Source organism: Atractosteus spatula, chromosome 21 (genome assembly GCF_055471065.1).
Source record: "Atractosteus spatula isolate fAtrSpa1 chromosome 21, fAtrSpa1.hap1, whole genome shotgun sequence".
NCBI classification, from domain to species: Eukaryota; Metazoa; Chordata; class Actinopteri; order Semionotiformes; family Lepisosteidae; genus Atractosteus; species Atractosteus spatula.
Window position 1 is genome coordinate 16,049,682 of NC_142726.1, and position 20,194 is coordinate 16,069,875.

The 20,194-nt window shown below is 47.7% G+C and overlaps 2 protein-coding genes across 6 annotated transcripts; one reads left to right on the plus strand and one right to left on the minus strand.

The window, feature by feature from the left end:
• Positions 1-661: 661 nt before the first annotated feature.
• On the minus strand, positions 662-11,975 carry nod2 (nucleotide-binding oligomerization domain containing 2). Of its 5 annotated transcripts, none has more exons than XM_088938679.1 (11): positions 11,778-11,975; positions 9,523-10,063; positions 8,668-8,791; positions 5,977-7,763; positions 5,611-5,694; positions 4,536-4,619; positions 4,273-4,356; positions 3,986-4,069; positions 2,911-2,994; positions 1,717-1,800; positions 662-1,166 (listed from the first exon to the last, which is right to left on the minus strand). In XM_088938679.1, the coding sequence occupies exons 2-11, from the start codon at positions 9,558-9,560 to the stop codon at positions 1,094-1,096; spliced, it is 2,526 nt and encodes an 841-aa protein (XP_088794805.1). In that variant the 5' UTR covers positions 9,561-10,063; positions 11,778-11,975; the 3' UTR covers positions 662-1,093. The 5 variants fall into 5 exon arrangements, with proteins under 5 accessions (XP_088794805.1, XP_088794802.1, XP_088794803.1 ...); XM_088938676.1 differs by having other exon boundaries at positions 5,977-7,750; positions 11,778-11,826; XM_088938677.1 differs by lacking the exons at positions 4,273-4,356; positions 11,778-11,975 and having other exon boundaries at positions 5,977-7,750; positions 9,523-10,085.
• Positions 11,976-13,169: 1,194 nt separating this feature from the next.
• snx20 (sorting nexin 20) lies at positions 13,170-17,837 on the plus strand. Its single transcript, XM_088938686.1, has 4 exons — positions 13,170-13,334; positions 14,935-15,113; positions 15,286-15,437; positions 15,973-17,837. The coding sequence occupies exons 2-4, from the start codon at positions 14,957-14,959 to the stop codon at positions 16,639-16,641; spliced, it is 978 nt and encodes a 325-aa protein (XP_088794812.1). The 5' UTR covers positions 13,170-13,334; positions 14,935-14,956; the 3' UTR covers positions 16,642-17,837.
• Positions 17,838-20,194: the final 2,357 nt, after the last annotated feature.

Sequence of the window (20,194 nt, forward strand, 5' to 3'; positions counted from 1 at the left end):
TTACTAATACTATTACATTATGTGTTGGTGTAGTTTAGTTTTCTGTCAGCCAGGTTGATGGGGCTTGAGTGAAAAAGCACGGCTTGACAGAAGCACTTTTCTGTGACTCAAGTTGTAACATACCTTGCAATCCCGAATACTCCACTGACAGCTAAAGACAGACTAAGCCTTAGTTCCTGACAGTTCGTCCAGCACCATATTGCATTTAAGTGTCAGTAAAATTTTTAAAACATTTAAAACCGAGAATGGAAGGCACTGCCGTAGAGAAAAGGGTTACGGGAGTAAAGAAACGGACCAAGTCAAAACTGAGAACCCTGGCTTCTTTTAAGAAACAGCCAGACTCCCTCCTCAGATTGATTCACCACTAACCCCCAAGCAAGCTTGAGGAACAAAGTGGCCTCTTCGCAGTTGTACCTTTTGAACTGAAACATGAATTACTCGTGTACTGTCTGTACAAACTCACTCGTGCGTTGTATAAATGCTGTTACACGTGCTAAGATATTAAAGATAGTTGAGAACATAAGATTCTGCCCTGCGATGGGCCCCGTCTTGTGCGCTTTGCTTGCTGGGACAGGCTCCAGCTGCCCCGGGACCCTGACTGGGAATGAGCAGTCAGAACAGGGACGGAGGGTGGAAGAGAATATAAATTCAGGACCCCGCGTTTTACCTTGACTGGCACAGCCGCGCTTCACCCTAAATTTATTCATCGGAAAAACAGACACACCTGCTTAGAAATATAATTCTGCTACAGAATATAAAGAACAAGCAGTTTGATAAAGAGTAGCGATGCCATAGTCTGTCGTCATCAGACATGAGGATCTGTTCTCAGCTGCCTTATGTGGTTAATATAAAGGAGTAGTAATTTTGTTTCAAAATGTCTGACGTTTAACATAGCCCAGTGATAGCCCGGATAGTCGTCGTGAGCTGGGAAAGAAAATGTTAAAGATCTCCCCTTCTACAGAGTGTCTCTTTGTGTACAGTAGGATGTGCTTCTGCACGGTGTTGGGTGGTGAAGATGTGCACTGCAGTTCAGCAGGATGAGGAGGAGTGTGAGGAAGGCTGCCGCGGGAGGATATCCTGAGCGATCCGAGCATCACAAAGTCAGACGGCTCTCCCTGTGCGCGATTTCTTCCATGTCCTCTGCTGTCAGGTCATTTCCTCTCAGCCTTCACGGAAAGAAGAAAGATGTTCAAATGAGGGGTTTATTTGAGCTACCCCTGCCGACACCTATGAGGAGGCGCACTCGTGCAGAGATCAGAGTACAAATTCCTGGAGCGGAGTTTACCACTGCACAAATAACGACTATTAATTAGGGTCGGCCATGGATATAGTATCTACTGGGCATATGTGTTTGAAGTTGTGTGGTTTATGGTTTCATAAAGGATTTGGCTGGTTAAGACTGTTACACAGTCGTGAACAGTCCTAATGGTACAAATGAACCAGAGAGACGGATTAATTCATCCTTCCTCTCCCCGGCCTGCTCCCCAGTATCAAGACGATGACACAGAGGGCGCTGTCTTTCCGTCCTGGCTCGCTTCGTCACTGGCGTCGTGCCCAGCGGTCGGAAAGCCGAGCGCAGGCTGTTTCCTGGCAACAGGCTCCGGGGGTGTGCTTTTCGGCTGATCTCCCCCCGCTGCCCGCATGTGCTCCGCGGTGCCGGCCAGTCTCTCTCGCCGGCCGCCCTCTGCATCCGGCGGGCCGGGGAGGAAATCTTACCAGATCGCCTTGACGCTGGTGTTCTTCTCCAGCGCCGCTATCAGGCACAGCACCCCCTCTCGGGTGATGGAGTTATTGGTTAACCTCGGTGACAAAAGAGGAAAGAGCCGACATTGTGATTCTTACGCAAGAACCTGAACGGAGCTTAGTTTGGGTTTGTTTTTAATGCTACATTTTCATTACTAGTAACACAGCGCTATGCATGGCAGAATAAAAGGACTTACATCATTTAAACCTGTGCTTAATTCTAAGCGGTAGTCCTTAAGTTAAAGTTTTCATGCATGTGAAATGCCATTTTAAGTACTGATCTGCTGGTACCCTTGACAAATGTCATAAAATAGTTTATATTGTCTTTATTTAGCTTTATAGGTCCAGACAACAGCTTAGGTATTAAATATCTTAAATACAAAATGTTATTAGCAAATAAGGTGTTGCTGGCAGTGTTTGTAGTTGCTGCGGTGAAAGTTCAGGAAACAATGTTCAGGGGAAAACGAAAGTGAAATTAACTGACCACTAGACAGCAGAACGCAGAATTTGCGCAGAAATAAAATGCAACTTCTGTCCAAAGAACCAGAATGAATCGTTCCTGTAGCTAACAGCCTGTCCTGTGGCTGACTGCTGACTGCCTCTCTCCTCATGCCTGCACACGGGGTATCTTACAGTATCTCTCAGGCTGGTGAACAACAGCCTTTGTGCTGCTATCAGGTGGCATCCTCCTCAGCTGCTGCTTAGAGCCTAAGAGACCACTCTAAACTGGTCGACTGTGCTACTAATTAACTTTTCCGCTAATTACTCGCGGTCTGAATATCGCCTCTAATACATCCAAGTCCTCTTCTGTAGATGTAAAGCCTGCAGATTTTTCAAATTACAATCTGAGGATTAATTACCAGAATTTCATAATGAGGTGGATGCACTACAGTGAGCACTGGTGATCTTGAAATACCGAGCTCTACGATGTCTGCAGCTAACTAAGCATGAGTATGTTTCTAATGGAAAATCCAGATATCGTCTGGAACATACCATGGTATTCAGAGGTTGTACTACTGGTACTGGAATGGTACTGGTCCTTTTGGGACGAGATATGGTGGTTTTTAAATTGTACAGCTTTTCTTCACCCTGCAGTGATTTGGCCTAAGCAGGGACCACTGGTGAACCAGAGCCTAGCTGAGCCAGTCTACAGAGACGGGCACTCACCACAACTCCTCCAGAGTACTGCTGTTCTTGATCACTGTAGTCAGGGCACGGGCTCCAGTACTGCTCACTCCATTGTCCACCAGACTGCAATCACATCATAGCACATGACACATCAGGATAGGTGCGGCACACATTTTTAACACGTTCCATTGACATCGCGCTGCAATCATCCTGATGTAACGGGCGGAGCGGTGGCTCTGTGGTTAAGGATCTGTGTCTGTGGCTGGAAGGTTGCCGGTTCGTATCCTGTGGCCGGCAGGAGGAATCAACTCCGTTGGGCCCCTGAGCAAGGCCCTTAACCCCAACTGCTCCAGGGGTGCTGTATAAATGGCCGACCCTGCGCTCTGACCCCAAGCTTCTCTCCCTGTCTGTGTGTCTCATGGAGAGCAAGCTGGGGTATGTGAAAAGACAAATTCCTAATGCAAGAAATCATATAGGGCTAATAAAGTGATGTTATGTTATAACCTAGATCTGTATCACAGTGGTTCTCTATCCATGTCCTGGTGCACATCCATGCTCAATCACTGGTGCCGACTGGTGCCTGGAATTGATCTGCATGCCGGCTGACTTCTGTCTCCAGCCCTTTAATAGGCGATGGAACTGAAGACAAGTGAGAATGACACTGCATCAGTGCACTATAGCCACGCTGTTCTGGACCAAGCCACAGGCAAGCACAGAGTTAAGTTTATACAGCTGCTTGAGAAACTACAAGGGGGAAATTCTAAAGAAACAGGAAGGCTGTGACCAGGTTCCTCAAGCACCGCTGCACAGCTGGCTTCCGTTTACATGAGCACCGTTCTCTTGGCTCTTGCACCATTGTGAGACCCGCCAGGGGCAGACCGGCTCCTCCCATCAGCACCCGCCCCGTCAGACAGACACCTGCAGGGCGTCACGATGATGCGTGGCCCAGAGCACGTCTGCAAACTCTTGCTCTCCCCCCCCCCGTGCAATCATGGGAGATCTACTGGCAGGTGGAAAGGTTGGTCTTAACCCATTAGGAACTCCAAATGAAGTAGGTGCAAAAAAATAAAAGCATTGTAGCCATGTGACTTTGTGCATGCCCAGTTGTCTTTACCTGAGCCACACCAAGCTGGGGCTGTTCTGCAAGGCCTCTGCCAGCGCCTCCGTCCCCCGGTCTCCGATTTTGTTCCCCCACAGTCTGGAAAGGGATGCAGGGACAGGCCTCTTAGACCACCAAGACACCACCCTCCTCTTGCTCCAGGCTGGCTATGTGGGGATGCTCGTGGCAGTCAATATCGCCAACACGAGCAAGGACAAGCACTCATCGATGGATTGGGAAACGTACTACAACCTTGATCTTTAATCAAAATCGAGAAAGCTATGACGACCAGCGACTCTCACCCCAGGTACTGCAGAGAGCGACTCTCCCTCAGCCCCTCTGCCAGCTGCTCTGCCCCTTTTGCAGTGATGTGATTGTTTCCCAGCCTGCGACAGAATAACAAGCCATCGGGAGCCAGCAGCCAGTTACAACTTCATTGAAATCAGTTCAATGGAAGAAAACGTGCAGAAAAGTCAAAAAGCAGGCCGGTTTTCCCATCCGACATCCACCAGAATAGACATCCTACCACACAAGGACAAACAGGAAATGGCAGGTTTATTCTTACCTTAAGGAAAGAAAATTTTTCTTCGTTCGGAGAAGTTTTGCAAAATGTTTTGTGCACTCATCTGTCAGGTTGTTATTAAACAGCCTACAGGAAAGGTACAAATGAATAACTCATTGTAAATACCTATTATTTCATTTCTGGGATTAAGCTTTAAACTTCAGCCTCAGAGGACTCATGTCAAGCATGACATTGAAAAATCATTTCATAAGTGTCCTTTAATCAAGTGTGTGAAACTGAATTTAACCGGACTCATACTGTAAGTCACATAGGTAACCTATTACATAAGGTCATCTAACGCTGAGTTTAGAAGGCAGCTTACAGTTGATTACTCAAAACATCAGTTCTTGTAAGGGACAGTATCTGTACAGCACCTCAGAGCTAGGTTAGAGGTAAATAATTACACCTACTGCATTTCTGGTAGAGGTAAAAATTCTCAAGTTCTCCCCACCAGAGGTGATATAGGGTTTGTACTACAACCATAAATTGGAATTGGAGTCGATAATAGGCCATAGAAAAGACTATCATTCTTTGAGACATCCTTTATCTAACCAACAACAACAGCAAAAAAAGAAAATGCGCTTTCATGTGAATAGTTCTACACTAGATACATGTTGCCAAGTCACATACACAGAATGAACCCATTTGCACTACAAGGGGATTGTTTAATTAAAACAGTGAAAATGAACTAGTCACAAGTGTTCAATAACTGGAAACACAGAATAAAATATTTTGAAACAGCGGTATCACAACCTAAGATATGGCAACTACACAAAGATATTGGTCTCACTTGCTTCACTTGTGTTTCTTACCAATTCAAGACCAGGACTGTCAGTCTGGAGCGGAGTTGATAAAGCGCATTCTCACTGAAGTTTTAGTTTTGTTGGGTTTTACATACTGTAACTCTCTGTCCTTACACAGCTTAAGGACAAGATCCCTCCATTTTGTGACCTGTGCCTTTTATACCTTCACTACAAAATTTACTGTGGTTAAATACAAACAATTGTCTGTTCACAATATGAACTTGTCTTTCTTATTATCCTGTGTGGGTTGGTGTAATGCAGGACGATGTACTCACGCAATCTTCTGAAAATGCTCACATTCGATGCCCCTCTCGATCAGCTTGGAGATGCCTTCATCGGATACGTTATTGTGCCGGAGGCTGGCAGGAGGTCAGAATGCAAAGGAGACATGTGCTTTATAAACTGTTCAAGATAAACTGGTTCTCTAAACTGCAGTGGATCATGTCTAGCTGCGTTTTGATGGCACAGATAAAGAAAAGCAAAACTATTTTCAGTGTAGGAATCCCATACACTGACATTCTTTAACACTGCAGACTTGTGTGTTTGCAACTTGAAATACTGTGGTATAAAATCGTGAGGCTTTCCTAGATCCTGAGGGCACTTGTCATGGTACAGGAAATGCATGCCGCTCACACACTTACTAAATGGAATGGCACTTGTCTAGGCAGGGCAGGAGCTGCTCGATTCCAACATCGCCTACTGAGTTGTAGTCCAGCTGCAGGCCGATGGGAGACCTCAAGTGACGCAGGACGAAGGACAGGGCAGTGCACTCCACGGGACCGATGCCACAGTACGTCAGCTTCAGGTGCTCTACCTCCACCTTTGCCATGGCCTCCTTCGCTATGCTGCTCTCCTGCATCTCGTAGATGCATTTAATGAGCCAGACAAACTCCGGCATGGCGTGCATGCTCTTCTTCTCCCCTTCCACGGGGGGAGGGATGGATTTGAAGTGCCTCTGCATCCCCTTGGACAAGCATTTCACCACCTGCTTGCACTTCCTGTCCAGCGAGGTGGGGGCCAGGCCAGACAGCAGGAGCAGGCCCCGATGGCGCTGGGAGAGCAGCCCGGCTACGAAGGTGGCGGTCATCTGCAAATTGGGCGTCTCGGCTTCCCGGAGATCCCCCTCTGCTCCGGCGTCCTGCTGGCAGGGCCCGAGACACACGCAGGCCAGCGCCGACGGCTGCTTGCGTTGTGGGTGGAAGAGTTGTGGAATCGTGGAGCGGCTGAGGTTGTCGTCCAGCACAATGAAGAGACCGGCAAAGAAGCACTGGACCGTGAGGTGCAGGAACTCGTAGTGTTTGCCGCCCCGGGAAGAAAGGCTTTTAACAAGGACGAGGAAGCCTGTGGAGAGGTCCTCCTCTGTAACCCCGCACTGCTGGAGCTCCAGGGCTGAAAACACATAACTAGAGGACACAAGACCAGCCAAAGCCAACCTGCCCAGGTGCAGAAGTATGTGTGCATGATCGTGCATCCAAGCAGCCCCCAGGGGGCACTGCTGAGGGCGGGAGTGCTGTAGGAAGTGCTGAAGAATCATCAGGTAGACATCAGTGATGGTCTGTGGGCTACCCCCTCCCCGTCCCAGAAGCTCCTCGTGGCATTTGGAGACAATCCAGCAAAAGACCGGGATGTGACACAGCCCCAGGAGTGCCGTGTTGCCCCGCAAGGTGTCCATGACACAAGTAGCAATGCTGGGGTCACTGTGGTGCTTCCTCACAAAAGAGCTGATCCCATCCTGCGAGAAGCCCCTCAGGGAGACTTCCTTCCGGATGTACTTTCTCAAAGAGGGTCCCACCACATCCGGGCGGCTTGTGACCAGCTTGCAGACGCCCTTCATCAGGCTGCCCTGGAAAAGGCTGAAGAGCATGGTGGGCACCGAGGTGGGCTGCGTCGGGGAACAGTGCCCCTGCTCGTCCGTAAAGCGCATCCTGAGCTCATCCAGGCCATCGAAGGTGAAGAGGACCCTGTGGGGCTGGTCCAGGATGAAGTGGAATATCAGGTCCTGGTCAGCATCCGGCCAGCAGCAGTGCTGGAAGAGCAGCTCCCGCAAACACAGTTCCTGGCGCATGGCGCTCAGCCGCCGGCAGCTGAAAGGGAACAGCAGGACACAGTCCTGCAGCGCCGCCCCTCCAGCCCACAGCAGATGCAGGCGCTGCAGCAGAGTACTCTTCCCACTTCCAGCCTCGCCCGATATCAGCACTGTGTCCGCCTCCTTGTTCACTACCCCGACGGGAGACAAGATGTCCTCCAGGCCCAGAGGTCGCTGTGGCTCCCCAGAACCCTGCGCAACCTCCAGTACTCCTTCCGTGTAGATGTCCTCCAGAGACAGGTTCTCCATCCCGCCGTACATGCTGAGGAACCGAGACTGGGCTGAGACCATGCTCCTCAGCTTCTTCTGGTACGACAGAGGAACCGGATCTAGGAAACAAAGCTAGAGCACTGTATGTTTATCACTGCAACACAAAAATAGCACTGCTGAAACAGGCGTTGAGGAAAGGGAGTGATCATGATAAAGAAGTTCAAGTAGGCAGCTGTGTGCGTTGCAAAGGAACAGGTAAAGGTTAATTCCACGCTGAAAGGAAAAGAACAAGGACGCTATGTTTCGGCTGTGGAGCCTTTTTCAGGTGCGACACTGGTCGGACACTTGAAGGAGGCTGCACGGACAAAACGATGCGTCACTTTTCTTTTCCATTCAGCCTGGAATAAACCTTTACCTGTTCCGTGATCATGTTAATGCTTATCAGGCTTTTAAATTAAATTGCACCAGTTTTGTCCACTAAAACTAGCCCAATGATCACAGCAATGAATGGGAGAAAAAACAAAAGTTTTAACAGGACTGATATTTTCCCCCCCAATAGATGAAAATTTGGTTTGGTTGAGTCCAAGAACAACAGGTTTTACCGAAATGTTCAAATATGATGATTCCGGGTGGCACGGTGGCGCAGTGGGGAGCTTTGCTGGAGCCCTGGGTTCGATTCTGGACCTGCGGTGCTGTCTGTGTGGCGTTGGTAGTTAGTTGTATATAGTTTGTAAACCTGGGTACGCTTGGGGTTTTGTCAGGTGCGCCAGTTTCCTCCCACAGTCTAAAAACAAGTGCAGCTCAATTGGCTTCTAGGAAAATTGGTCCTAGTGTGAGTCTGTGTGTGCCCTGCGATGGACTGGCATCCTGTCCGGGAAGTATCCTGCCTTGTGTCTGCTGCATGCTGGGATAGGCATTGGCTCCCCCATGGCCCTGATTTGGATGAAGTGGCCAGAAACTGAATGGATGGATTGCTTGATGAATGGAATTATAATGATTCAATATTAAATGTTGTCCACTCTGTTCCCAGACATACCTGGTGTGTGTGTGTCCTCCGTTGGAGGCTGCGTGGGTCCTTTTCCTGTCTGCTGGATGTATGACAACAGGACCTCAGCTGCTGCCTCTCCCTTTGATCCAGCAAGATCCAGCAGTCTCCTGGCCTGCGCAACAGAGACGCTTGACACCACCGGCATCTCGCAGGCTCCTGGTGTCCCGACCACAGAACCAACAGCCGGCTCCTGGTGTCCGGACCACAGAGCCGACAGCAGGCTCCTGGTGTCCGGACCACAGAGCCAACAGCCGGCTTCAGCACATTCTTGACACTTGACGTACTGTATGTGTATGTACACTGCATTCTCTCACACTTCAACTGAAATGTGATTTGTGCATGAATCTGACTACATTCAGTCACTGTGAGGGCACATATCTTCCTTTTAATGCTGCAGTATGAAAGCCATGCTCTGTCTCTACAGGAAAAGGCAGTTTTGTTCATATTTAACAGATAGTATTACAGAACCACACTCTCAGCGTTTTATTTTTTATTTTTGATTATCTTTGTTTTTTTGGTTTTACTGTATAGGCCCTAAAAGAACACGTCCTTTCAGAAATAAGGCAACAATGACTGCTTAGTGCTGGATTTACTTATGTGAACTATCAATGTTTACATAAAACATAATATCCCAGCCATGAAGACTGCGTACAGGACTGATCCCGTCAGATCAGACTTGTAAGCACAGAATTTCATAAGGCAGCAACATTGAGACGCTAACGGCGGAATTTGAAAATCCTATGTGCACAGGAAGGTGTTGGATCCAGACGGATCTCTCAAATCCTGTGAAAAGAGACATGCAAAACTTGTCTGATGAAGTGCAAATTCCTCAGCTTCCCTTACCTGTTGCGAGGGTGTGTATATGGGCAACAGGACTTCATCGCAGTCGTAAGCGCTGAAGCAACCTGCTTCCCTGAGAGTCCTCAGAGCCCCACCAGTGTTGCCATGGAGCTTCCTCACGAGACAGGGCCGCTCCCTCTGTAGGGTCCGGGTGGCAGTGGAGGGGATCTGCTCGGCTCCTCTGACCGGGCAGCTGCAGTTCCCCAGGGACAAGCCCGCTTTCTGATCGAGCGGGAGCACCTGGCCGATGGCTGCCAGCAGGAACTGGCAAGCCATCTCTCCTTTGCTCCAGATGAGGTCAAGCAGTTCCCGGGCAGCGACGTGCAAGGCCTGCCCCGGAGCCCGCAGGCTCTCGTAATCCTCCCCCAGCAGGACGTCCCAGGCCAGCAGGAGGTCCAACACGCTCTCCAGCCCGTCCGCCGCCCCCCCGCCCAGCACTCTCACCAGCTCGGACCTCTGCGTCTGCACCAAGAGCTGGGCGCGCATGCCTCATCCTTCAGCACAGCCCTCCGAGACTCCCGCCAGACAGCAGCCCCAGTCCAGCCTGCAGGAAGACGGAAGACCGACACGCACAGTTAGTGGCCTCGACTTGAGAGGGCAGTTGGACAGAAGCCCAGCAGGCGAAACTGATCTGATCTGATCTGATCTGGCAGCGCCAGTGGGCGGCTTGAAGTCGTTACTTTTGCTGACCTCCCTGAGCTCTCTCAACAGTTCTGACACTACTGGAGCTCCACACCCGCAGCACAGTGCCGCTCGCAAAACAGCACAGGAAACATCGCCTTCCTGGCATACAGTACTGACAATGATGAAGAACTTCCCTTCGTGATGCAAACAGCTCCCTCAAAACGAAAGAGAAAATGCACCAAGCCTTGCTTTTACTCCCCGGAGAAAATGCCCGACAGGCCGGGTTCTCCCCGTGCGCCGCCGAGGTTCTTCACAGCGCGCACGGCAGCGAGTCAGACAGCGCGAGTCACAGTACATGCGACCTCCTGGCAAAGAAGTGAAATGGGGAAGAGGTGTGCCAAAGGCGATGGGGGGTGTTCTTAAATTCAGTTTGAAAATAATGTCTCCTTTTTCACTAAAGACAGCTGCAATCTAGCAAGTTCAGATTTCCAAAACACGCCCCTGGACACAAGCCCAATGCTAATTTGGTGCAACCCCTGAATAGGTTGCTGAGCAGGTCACTGTAGAAGTGGCACAAAATCACCTGTAGGTTTTAATTGTGAAGTCTGACGGTCCTGTAGAACGCTTTCTGTTATTTTCGTACGTGCCAGTCAAATTGTTACCGGAGAATCATTTTTCAAGTTAAATGCCGTCCCAAGACTTTTCGGCTCCTAACTACCGATTTCGTTAAATTGTTTTTTTTTATTATAACTGGATTTCTTTTCATCCGCCTTCCTTCATATCACTTTTGCCGGGGTCTGGCTGTTACCCCCCGGCTTCAGCTGAATGCGAACTACGCAATCATTTTCGCCCGGAATAAAACATGCGCTGGTTAATCCTGGAGGTTCTACTTGAGATGTAAGGAATTGCATAAGAATAAAACCGCCTTTTTAATTGTATTCACTAAAGATGTCAACGGTGTACCTTCAAAATGCGGGATTGGCGTTTATCCTTCATAGAGTCTACTACACGAGTCTATCAACTCCTAAGAAGCGGTCTTCCTTAAATTTTCTAAGCCTTGAAGTTCTGTTCACTGATATTTGTTATTGTAATTATATTACTATATTATTGTTGTAACACGTACAACTTTTTTATTTTTTTTTTTACAAATAAACACGCACGAAGTGTCAATGTTGACCGTAAAGGAGAAGCGTTTCCAGCAAGCGGCCTCGTGGATCTAGGGTGTTAGACTGATGACTGTGTATACTGTATATATATGTACATACACGCGTGTTTTACAGAATCCCTAAAAGATACTCCCTGAGAGGACAAACAGACGGAGAAGCCTTGCTGGGGAACCAGGTCCGTGAGGGGCGGCATGCCGGACGGCATACCCGCCCGCTGAGGGCACACACACACAGCGCCAATCTGGAGACGCTCGTTAACTCGCTGCGCCGGTGCGCTGAAGGAGTCGGATAGTTTCAGCTTCACCGTCCCTTTCTTTTCGAGAACCAAATCTGGAGCCTATTTTGGGTATAAATAAGGTTTAAATCCAAACGTTTCTTTGACCAACATCGCAGACGTGGACAACCGGAACTAACATAAAAGGCAAATGCTGACAAGATTCAAAAATCCGAGACGAGACAATTTCTTACGTGTCAGCTGCATTCTTGTCCTACAGTAGAAGCTTCCGGTCCTGTCGACACACACACACACCTGTTGGTTTTGTAACAGCCGAGTCCTCAGTTATACAGTCAAACCCTCCATTGACTTAGTAGTAAAAAGATGGATTTGAACTGCTTGTTCCCCAGCTCTTAAGCATGTTGGAACTTGAACCGTGGCATTTCGTAAATGAAATAAAATGCAAATATTCAATTGAGGCAACTTCTGATATCAAGTATGACCGGTTCTCTGATGAAGGTGGGCTGGGACCCGCTGGTCTACAGGGTGATCAAACGACACCTTACTCCGTCCCGCCCCCAAATAGAGAAACAGGTACCCGATCGCGTTTGGATTTCTTTTGTATCTAAAATGTATTATTACCACTTGAAGAGCAACATTGCTTTACTGTGTATTCCAGTGGTCCCAAGCATAATTGTCCTTAGAATATATTAAAACATGGTATTAGGGGAAGTGACTGTGATTTTGGAACACATAAATCCAGGTGTGAACACTTGGAACATTTGCAATTAAAAACATCAGGAGAACTGCTACCGGCTCAAATTGACACATTTAAATGTAATGTTTTCAATTCAATAATTGGGGTTGGGGGGCCATAGGAATCTCCAACCCTGTTCATTCTGAGCCTTGAACCAGATATTATTAAAGATCACCCCTCAATCACCTGTTCTGTAAAGATTAGAGACACTTGGTTAAGTAATTGATCAATTAAGCAAGTAATGGTTCAGTGAGAGGACCACTTGTCTCGCTGAATGTCTCAAATACACCAGTTCCTTCAGAAACTGATGATGTAAAGGCTGCCTCTAAAGTCTGGACTGGGGCTTTTCAGGATCAGGATTGGAGATGTCTGACTTACACAGATCCTGGAGATCCTTACATTTATTCAGTCCGAGTCTCCCGTCTCCTGCATCTAAAGATTTAGAATACTTTGATGTTATTGATCAAATTGAACAAATAGATTGTTTAATGACCTTTTCCTTCACAAGATGAAGGGTATTCACATTTTTGTTCTAAGGTATCTTTTACAATACTTAAATTACCTTACATGGCCCACTGGATTGGAAAGTCAGCAGCACCAGAGTTGGCCTATGTTTTTTTTAGCCTGCTTGTTTTAAGGTGTTGGTCCTGCTCTTGGTATGAGCCACTTTCCTTGGTGGGTCCGAGTAAGGGGAAGCGATTGCAAGATCTGGCTCAGAAGCCAGCTGATTCATCTCTGCCCTGCACACACAAGCACCGCTCCTTCCCTGCACACACAGACCTCCACCCCCTCTCCAAAGTGTGAGCGCAGACCAATCACAGCACACATCACAGACCAGCACTTCCTTCCTCAAAGCCCGAGACCTGTTTCTCTTTTTCTCCCCCTAGGCAGTGCCATTTGAGTCTAGCGTGACCTTGCAGGGCCGGGACACCCAGGCTAACAGGATGCTCACCTCCGTCAAAATGGCATATTCATCCCTGGTAAGAGAGCGCAACACGTGAGCATGGTGTGGAACTGAAAATATTGACAGGAATACACTGGCACGGCAGTGCGGGTAAGCAGCCCAGTTTTATGTTATATTTCAACAAACAGAACAGGGAGGTTCAGTGTTCACCAGCCAAGTGTATTGTAGGAGGTCAGAGTTCAGAGGTCAGAGGTCAGGGGTAAAACCCAGTTCGTCACAATTTATGCTGGTTTCAGACCCGCACTTGTCCACAGAGGTGCTGTACTATAAAGCCATGTAGAGCATCACTTCCTCATTTTACAGACTCGCCAAACTGTCAGCTGGGATACAAACAGAGAGAGAACCTTCGAGAGATGAAGCCCAGTGTTTTGGTTAGACTGGATCAAGTGAAAGAAAAAGTAAAATAATGTTATTTTCCCATAAAGGAGGAATTTTCAGTTATGTACTCCGACAGCATTGTTAATAGCAACGACTTTGTACGGAAGGGTACCTCCTAGAATACATTTGAGTTTATCTAGTTTCTCTGGGGAAACTGGTTAATTATTCTTCAAACACAAAGCTTTCATTGTGGTTGTGTAGTTTGGATTCGTATGGGTTTTCATTTCCATTTGACCTTGACTGCATTGGAGAGATCAGCTCTGCCTGCAGAACTGCAGCTGTAGCTGGTTGATCTGTAGCCCAGTTGCACTCACTTATCCACAGGCTACAGCCTGGGCTCTTGCTGCGCTTCCCAGAGATATCCGCGCAACACAAATTTCTAAATTCCCTACATCACTCCTTTAAGAAAATGAAAGCACAGATTGATTTTAAAAGACCTCTGGATCTTTCCCCAAGTGCAGTCTGCATTTCTAAGTTGTTGTTTCCAATGGAGACCTCTAAAGACAAAGTGGTGCCTCAGTATAAATATTTCTAAAATGTTGTGCTCTCTCTCCTGTCCCATTCATGACACTGTTCTTCTTCTTTTATTCAGAAATCACTTACAGGATAATCACAGACTAATGGTTAGGAAACAGCCCAATAAATCATATCGGAAACTTACAGATTAATTTAATTGTCGACTGTGCTTCAAAGCTAGGCTTTTCTGCATGTCCATATTAAGATTATATGTAGTATATGAAATGCCCGTATTCTCCATCATAGCATTCCAGTTAGAGAGCAAGCGAAATTCAGATAAAATATGAAAGCATCACAACTCCTAGATGGATATAAAATCAGGATGGTAACAAATGAAAAGCCCTTCAGCTCATCACACTCGTTTTGGCTGAAAGATCTCATCCGTCTGTTTCTCAAGGGTTCACAGGGAATCTCCTTCAATCCAGCGTCTTGGTGGCTTGTTCCAGGCGCCCATCCCCTGTTTGTAAAAGAGTGCTTTCAATTCTCAGTCCTCAGTGTGCTTCCTCATATCTTCCAGTTGTGCCTGCTGCTCTTTGCAATGAAAATAAGACACTAGGACTCTGTATACAGTACAATATCTATTGACTATATGTGTCTCATGTCCTTTGCATAGAAAGTAAAACACTAGGACTCTGTTTACGATATCTATTGATTATATGTGTCTCACGTCCTTTGCAATGGAAGTTAGACACTAGGACTCTGTATACAATATCCATTGACTATACTGTATGTGTCTCATGTCCTTTGCAATGAAAGTAAGACACTAGGACTCTGTGTACTCTATGTCCCATCACAGGGAGACCCAGACTGTTCTGCCAATGGGGGATACCTGTGATGACAGGCAGACGGGTCCCTGCCTGGACGAGGATTATGGACTGACGCAGCCGGCAGCGGGGTCTGATACCCAGGCAGGGCACCGTGTCCCTCATGCCCCGGCTTCACCACCAAGTCCCCAGCTGGACCCTGCAGCTCTCGGTTCGTGAAACATTTCGCCTCTTTAGAACGCAGCGCTTGAAGCCCAGGCGTGCTGCTGCAGAGCAGAGAAACCGCCGGAACACAGTGAAACACAAAATCGTTTCTAAGAGTCTTTTATTTTTGTCACTGTCTTCCGTGCCTGTGGCTGTGTGTCCGCATGTGCGCGCTGCAGGCGGGGATCTGAGCCCCAGCTCCAGCTCCTCCATGACCACGAAGGAGCTGCAGGAGTACTGGCAGGGGGTGAAGTCCCGGGAGAAGCCGGTTAAGCTGCTGTTCGAGATCCCCTCCGCCCGCATCGTGGAGCAGCCCCTGTGCAGATACGTGGTGAGCTCACTGAGGTGATATCCCAGGTGCAGGAAGGAGAAAAGAGGCCAGATTGGACGGTTTGCTCCCAGCTTGACCACAGTGGAAATGGCTTTGAGTTTGAAGTCTGTGTGGCTCATAAGAACATAAGTAAATTTGTAAAACAGAGTGGGTCATTCGGAAAAAACATAAGGAGTTACAAATGAGAGGAGGCCATTTGGCCCATCAAGCCTGTTAGGTTGTTAGTAGTTAATGAGTAGATCCAAAGATCTCATCCGGACAATTCCTGAAGGAAGACAGGGTACCGGCTTCAACAACATGGCTGGGTAGCTGTAATGAATGCAGATCTTCTGTTACTTGATCTTCTTAATTCACACTGCTCTGTGAAATAGCTACGTATGTACCCTTCTGTATTCATTCCGGAAAGAGTTGATAGAATGACGCAATCCTCCCTCGGGACAGTAACGTCTCTTATATCCGAGCAGAAAGTGCGAATGCTGTCTGGGTCTTGACCAGTGCACCGGGGTTGCAGACTGTCTGTCCATGTGCTCCGCAGATGTACCAGATCGTGGTGATAAAGTCAGGCAGCTACGACGCCAAGCAGGTGACCATCGAGCGGCGCTACTCGGACTTCGAGCGCCTCCAGCAGACGCTGCTGCGCGACTTCAGCGAGGAGCTGGAGGAGGTGTCCTTCCCGAGGAAGAGGCTGACGAGCAACTTTGCCCAGGAAAGCATCGACGAGCGCCGGGTGGCGTTCAGGGACTACCTGGCGCGGCTGTACGCGCTGCGCTGCGTCCGCCGCTCCCCAGCCTTCCTGGCCTTCTTCACCGAGCCGGAGCTGCGGCAGGCCCACGTCTGCCTGCGCGGCGGCAAGTACGCCCACGCGCTGGAGCTGCTCCTGCCCGCCCTCAACCTGCAGGAGAAGCTGGCGCAGCACTGCCCCGCCCTGCTGGTGCCCGCGCTCTGCGCCGCGCTGGTCTGCCACCGGGACCTCGAGGACTCCGCCAGCGCCTTCGCCATGGGCGAGAGGGCCCTGGCGCTGGTCCGCCGCCTCCGCAAGCACAAGTACAGGTGCCCCCTGCTCGCCATGTTGATCGACCTGGGCTACGAGCTGGGCCGGCCCATCGCCCAGCTGCAGGAGGAGCTGACCCAGGCCAGGGACGCGCAGAGGGGTCCAGTGTCCCAGCTCTCCCTGAAAGAGCTGGTGGTGCAGGAGTTTGCCTGAACTCATCTCCCCAACACCCCCAGGACTGAAGGAAGCACTGCTTAGGTTTCGCCATTACCAGTCAGCAAACTGTGGGTTTGCCAGTGGAAGAATGCATAAGGGCCGGGCAGTGGCTCTGTGGCTCAGGATCTGCGCCTGTGGCTGGAAGGTTGCCAGTTTGTATCCCGCGGCCGGCAGAGGAATCCTACTCCGTTGGGCCCCTGAGCAAGGCCCTTAACCCCAACTGCTCCAGGGGTGCCGTATAAATGGCTGACCCTGCGCTCTGACCCCAAGCTTCTCTCCCTGCCTGTGTGTCTCATGGAGAGCAGGTTGGGGTATTTGAAAAGACCAATTCCTAATGCAAGAAATTGTATAGGGCCAATAAAGTGATCTTATCTTATCTTCTGAGCCACGCAATGCTCTCTTCACCCACGATCAGACTGTATTCTGTAGTCCCCTGCACTTCTGGGGCTCCTTCCGTCACGTGTCTACAGGACCCCAATAAGCACATGCCATCAAAGAAGCCATGTTGCCTGTCCCATCTGAGCACCACTATTTAAGAAAGTAAGGATGCATGGCTTACAATGACCACTAGAGGACGATGTTGTATTTTCAGACAGGGAATGTGCTCTTCTTTGGGGTATTGGAGGAAGTCTTTTCATTCTGACCCATGAGGTGTCCTTCAGTATTTATGCAAATTCTTCTGATAATCCAATCAATCAAAATCAATAAAAAAAAACTGCTTAAAAATATCTATGTAAAATATTTTGCAAATCTTGCATTACAGTTTTTTTTAATCACACTACTGCCATTGCATGACAATCATAAATAGTATTTAACTGTTCCTGCAGTTTGATTGACAGCAGCTTAAGGATACTGATAAATACATTTCCAAGGATATGTCCCCCTTGACCTGGACTGCCTCCGTTCCAGTTCTGATTTCAATCAGCTCCCACAGGACTTTGAACTGACAAAAAGAAGAAACAAAATATGGAAATATCTGACAACAACCCAAAGGGCAGAGAAAAGCAAAAATAATTGTTTGGCCTTAAGGAGTGGATATTCTATATGGTGCGTTTCTGGTGTAGTCTTGAAAGCATCGGCTCTTCAAAAGCTCATCACTGGAAATGCAGGTCACCTTGATTGACACTTATTCTCTCCCTCTCTTTGATGTAACAGACAAAAAAAAAATAAAATGTTAACTTTTTTAACTGCCTGGATTTTTGTGGTCTTGCGTGTGTTTTGTGATTAGTCTGGTCCTGTTTTTAAACACCCTCACAAACCAGTGCCACCGGCTTGTAAGAACTGAAGGGACTTCTGACAGCATGACTCATGGCATTTTGGGAAATGAAAACAACTCAAAACATTTTGTAGGTACTGGATTTTCCCTGTAGTTAACATCCGTTGATAATCACAAAATCTCGACATTCTTAAGGGTCCCCAAAACAGCGAGCTTTTAAACAGACTTAAGTCTCAGACTTGATGTGTTCCTCCTGCTTCAGCTATGAGTCAGATTTGGTAAAAACATTTTATTGCTCTCAACTAGTGCAAAATTAAGGTCTGTGCTCATCTAGAGATTCTTTAGGCCAGAGGTTATCCTAGTTTCTTTAGTATTAGGTAACCTGAAAGTTTGTAACTGTCCCTGGAAAACTTTAGGAAACTCATACGTATTTTTCCAAGTAGATAGTCTGAAGTAATAATAATAAACTTTATTTTATATAGCGCCTTTAAAGGTGGCTTTTCAAAGCGCTTTACAGGATGACAACAACAATAAATAAGGAGAATACACAAGATAAGACACAATTACAATATGTAGAGGAGACCGTGGATGGTGGTACTAAGAAAAGCAGAGGGGTGAAGAATGGAACCGGCTTTTCTGAAGAAGAGGGTTTTGAGTCTGGATTTGAAGGAGTTTAGAGAAGGTGACTCTCTGATATCCTTGGGCAGAGAGTTCCAGAGCTTGGGGGCATAACAGGAGAAGGCCCTGTCACCCATACAGTGTAGACGGGCTTGGGGGACAGTAAGGAGGGCAGAATTAGAAGAGCGAAGGTTGCGAGGTGGGGAGTAGGGCGATAATAGTTCAGACAGGTATTGAGGTGCCAAGCCATGCAGAGCCTTGTAGGTGAGCAGGAGGATTTTAAAGTCTACACTGAATTTGACCAGAAGCCAGTGCAAGGACTCCAGGATAGGAGTAATGTGAACACTTGCACTAGACCTGGTCAGGATTCTGGCTGCTGAGTTTTGGACATAGATTTAGATACCCCAGCGAGTAGAGCATTACAGTAGTCAATTTGAGAGAGCACAAATGTGTTGATCAGATTTTCAGCAACAGTTAGTGATAGCATAGCGCATAGTCTAGCGATATTTCTGAGGTGAAAAAAAGAGCTTTTGACAGTATGCTGCACATGTGGGTCGAATGTTAAGCCAGAATCGAATATAACCCCAAGGTCTTTCAGTTTTGATTGAAGCTCAAGTACAGAACCAATAGGAATAAATAACACCAAAGACACATCCAGCAGGGATGCATACACAGCAGGGATTTGTAGCCACAATATTCCAGTCCTGACCCCTATGCTGCCCCTGATTTCAATCAGGGCAAATGAAAAACTGCACCACCCAAAGACCCAAGCCCACCCCACTCCCTCCAGTATTAGTACTCAGTATAGCTGATGGGACTGTCACACTGTAGGACATGGTAATTCTTAAAGGACAAAACCACAACACCCACATGGATCAGCAAACAAAGACATCTCATCAGTTCCACTGACTCGAGATGCATTATTCAAGACTATCGCGGAAGATTTAATGACGCAATATGCAAAAATCATGAATTAACATAAGCGTTTTTTTTCCTGGCACTAAAGTGCTTGTCCCCCACAGTGCTTCAGCCCGTACCATTGATCGTGAAACCGCTCTCTGATAGCATCTCCACACATGACAGGCTCCAGTGCCTGGGGCTTAGGGCTGTTTGAAGTTTGGCATCTTCAAAATCCTTTTTGTTCAGCTAAATGTGTTTTATAAAGATATGCAAAAAAAAGCTTGGACACGGAACCTCTGCTTTTATTTTTATCCCAACGTTTCTCTGGGAGCTACTGCACTAATAAACCTGAGCTGTTCCACTAATACTGCTCAAAATACTTGCTCTGGTTTTCCATCCCAAAATTACAGTTAAGAAACTTGTGCGAAGAAACTCCTTTTCGCTATTCCGTGACAATGCTGCAAAATCCTTTTTTATTTCTGTTTAGACTAAGTACAGTATTTCCCTGTGGGTATATGGGGAAAAAAAACATCTCCATCATGCGCAATAACTTACACTGAATGTTTCTCTGCATCCAAGATTTTTAAAACTGTACTTGAAGTTGTTTTTTTTTAACATGACAAAAGAAGTGAGGAATTTCTTACAATGTGTTTTTTTCTGTTCCAGAAGTGGTCCTGTGGGCCGACCGGGGGATGGAGGAATGCAGCCAAACGCAGGAGTTTCAGCCGTGTAAATCAGAGGTTACCGCCTTGTGAGGCTCAGATAAAGACATTCCTTACACATCACAGCGCGCCGCACGATGGCTCGTTCGGTAGG

Coding starts and splice junctions, on each gene's coding strand:
- nod2 (XM_088938676.1), bottom strand. CDS start 10,005: ATGCGCGCCCAGCTCTTGGTGCAGACGCAGAGGTCCGAGCTGGTGAGA. Junction 4,620..5,610: donor GAGCATTTTCAGAAGATTGC/GTGAGTACATCG, acceptor CCTTTCCTGTAG/GCTGTTTAATAACAACCTGA. Junction 4,070..4,272: donor CGCTCTCTGCAGTACCTGGG/GTGAGAGTCGCT, acceptor ATCCCTTTCCAG/ACTGTGGGGGAACAAAATCG.
- snx20 (XM_088938686.1), top strand. CDS start 14,957: ATGGGGGATACCTGTGATGACAGGCAGACGGGTCCCTGCCTGGACGAG. Junction 15,114..15,285: donor GCTGGACCCTGCAGCTCTCG/GTTCGTGAAACA, acceptor TGCGCGCTGCAG/GCGGGGATCTGAGCCCCAGC. Junction 15,438..15,972: donor AGCCCCTGTGCAGATACGTG/GTGAGCTCACTG, acceptor TGTGCTCCGCAG/ATGTACCAGATCGTGGTGAT.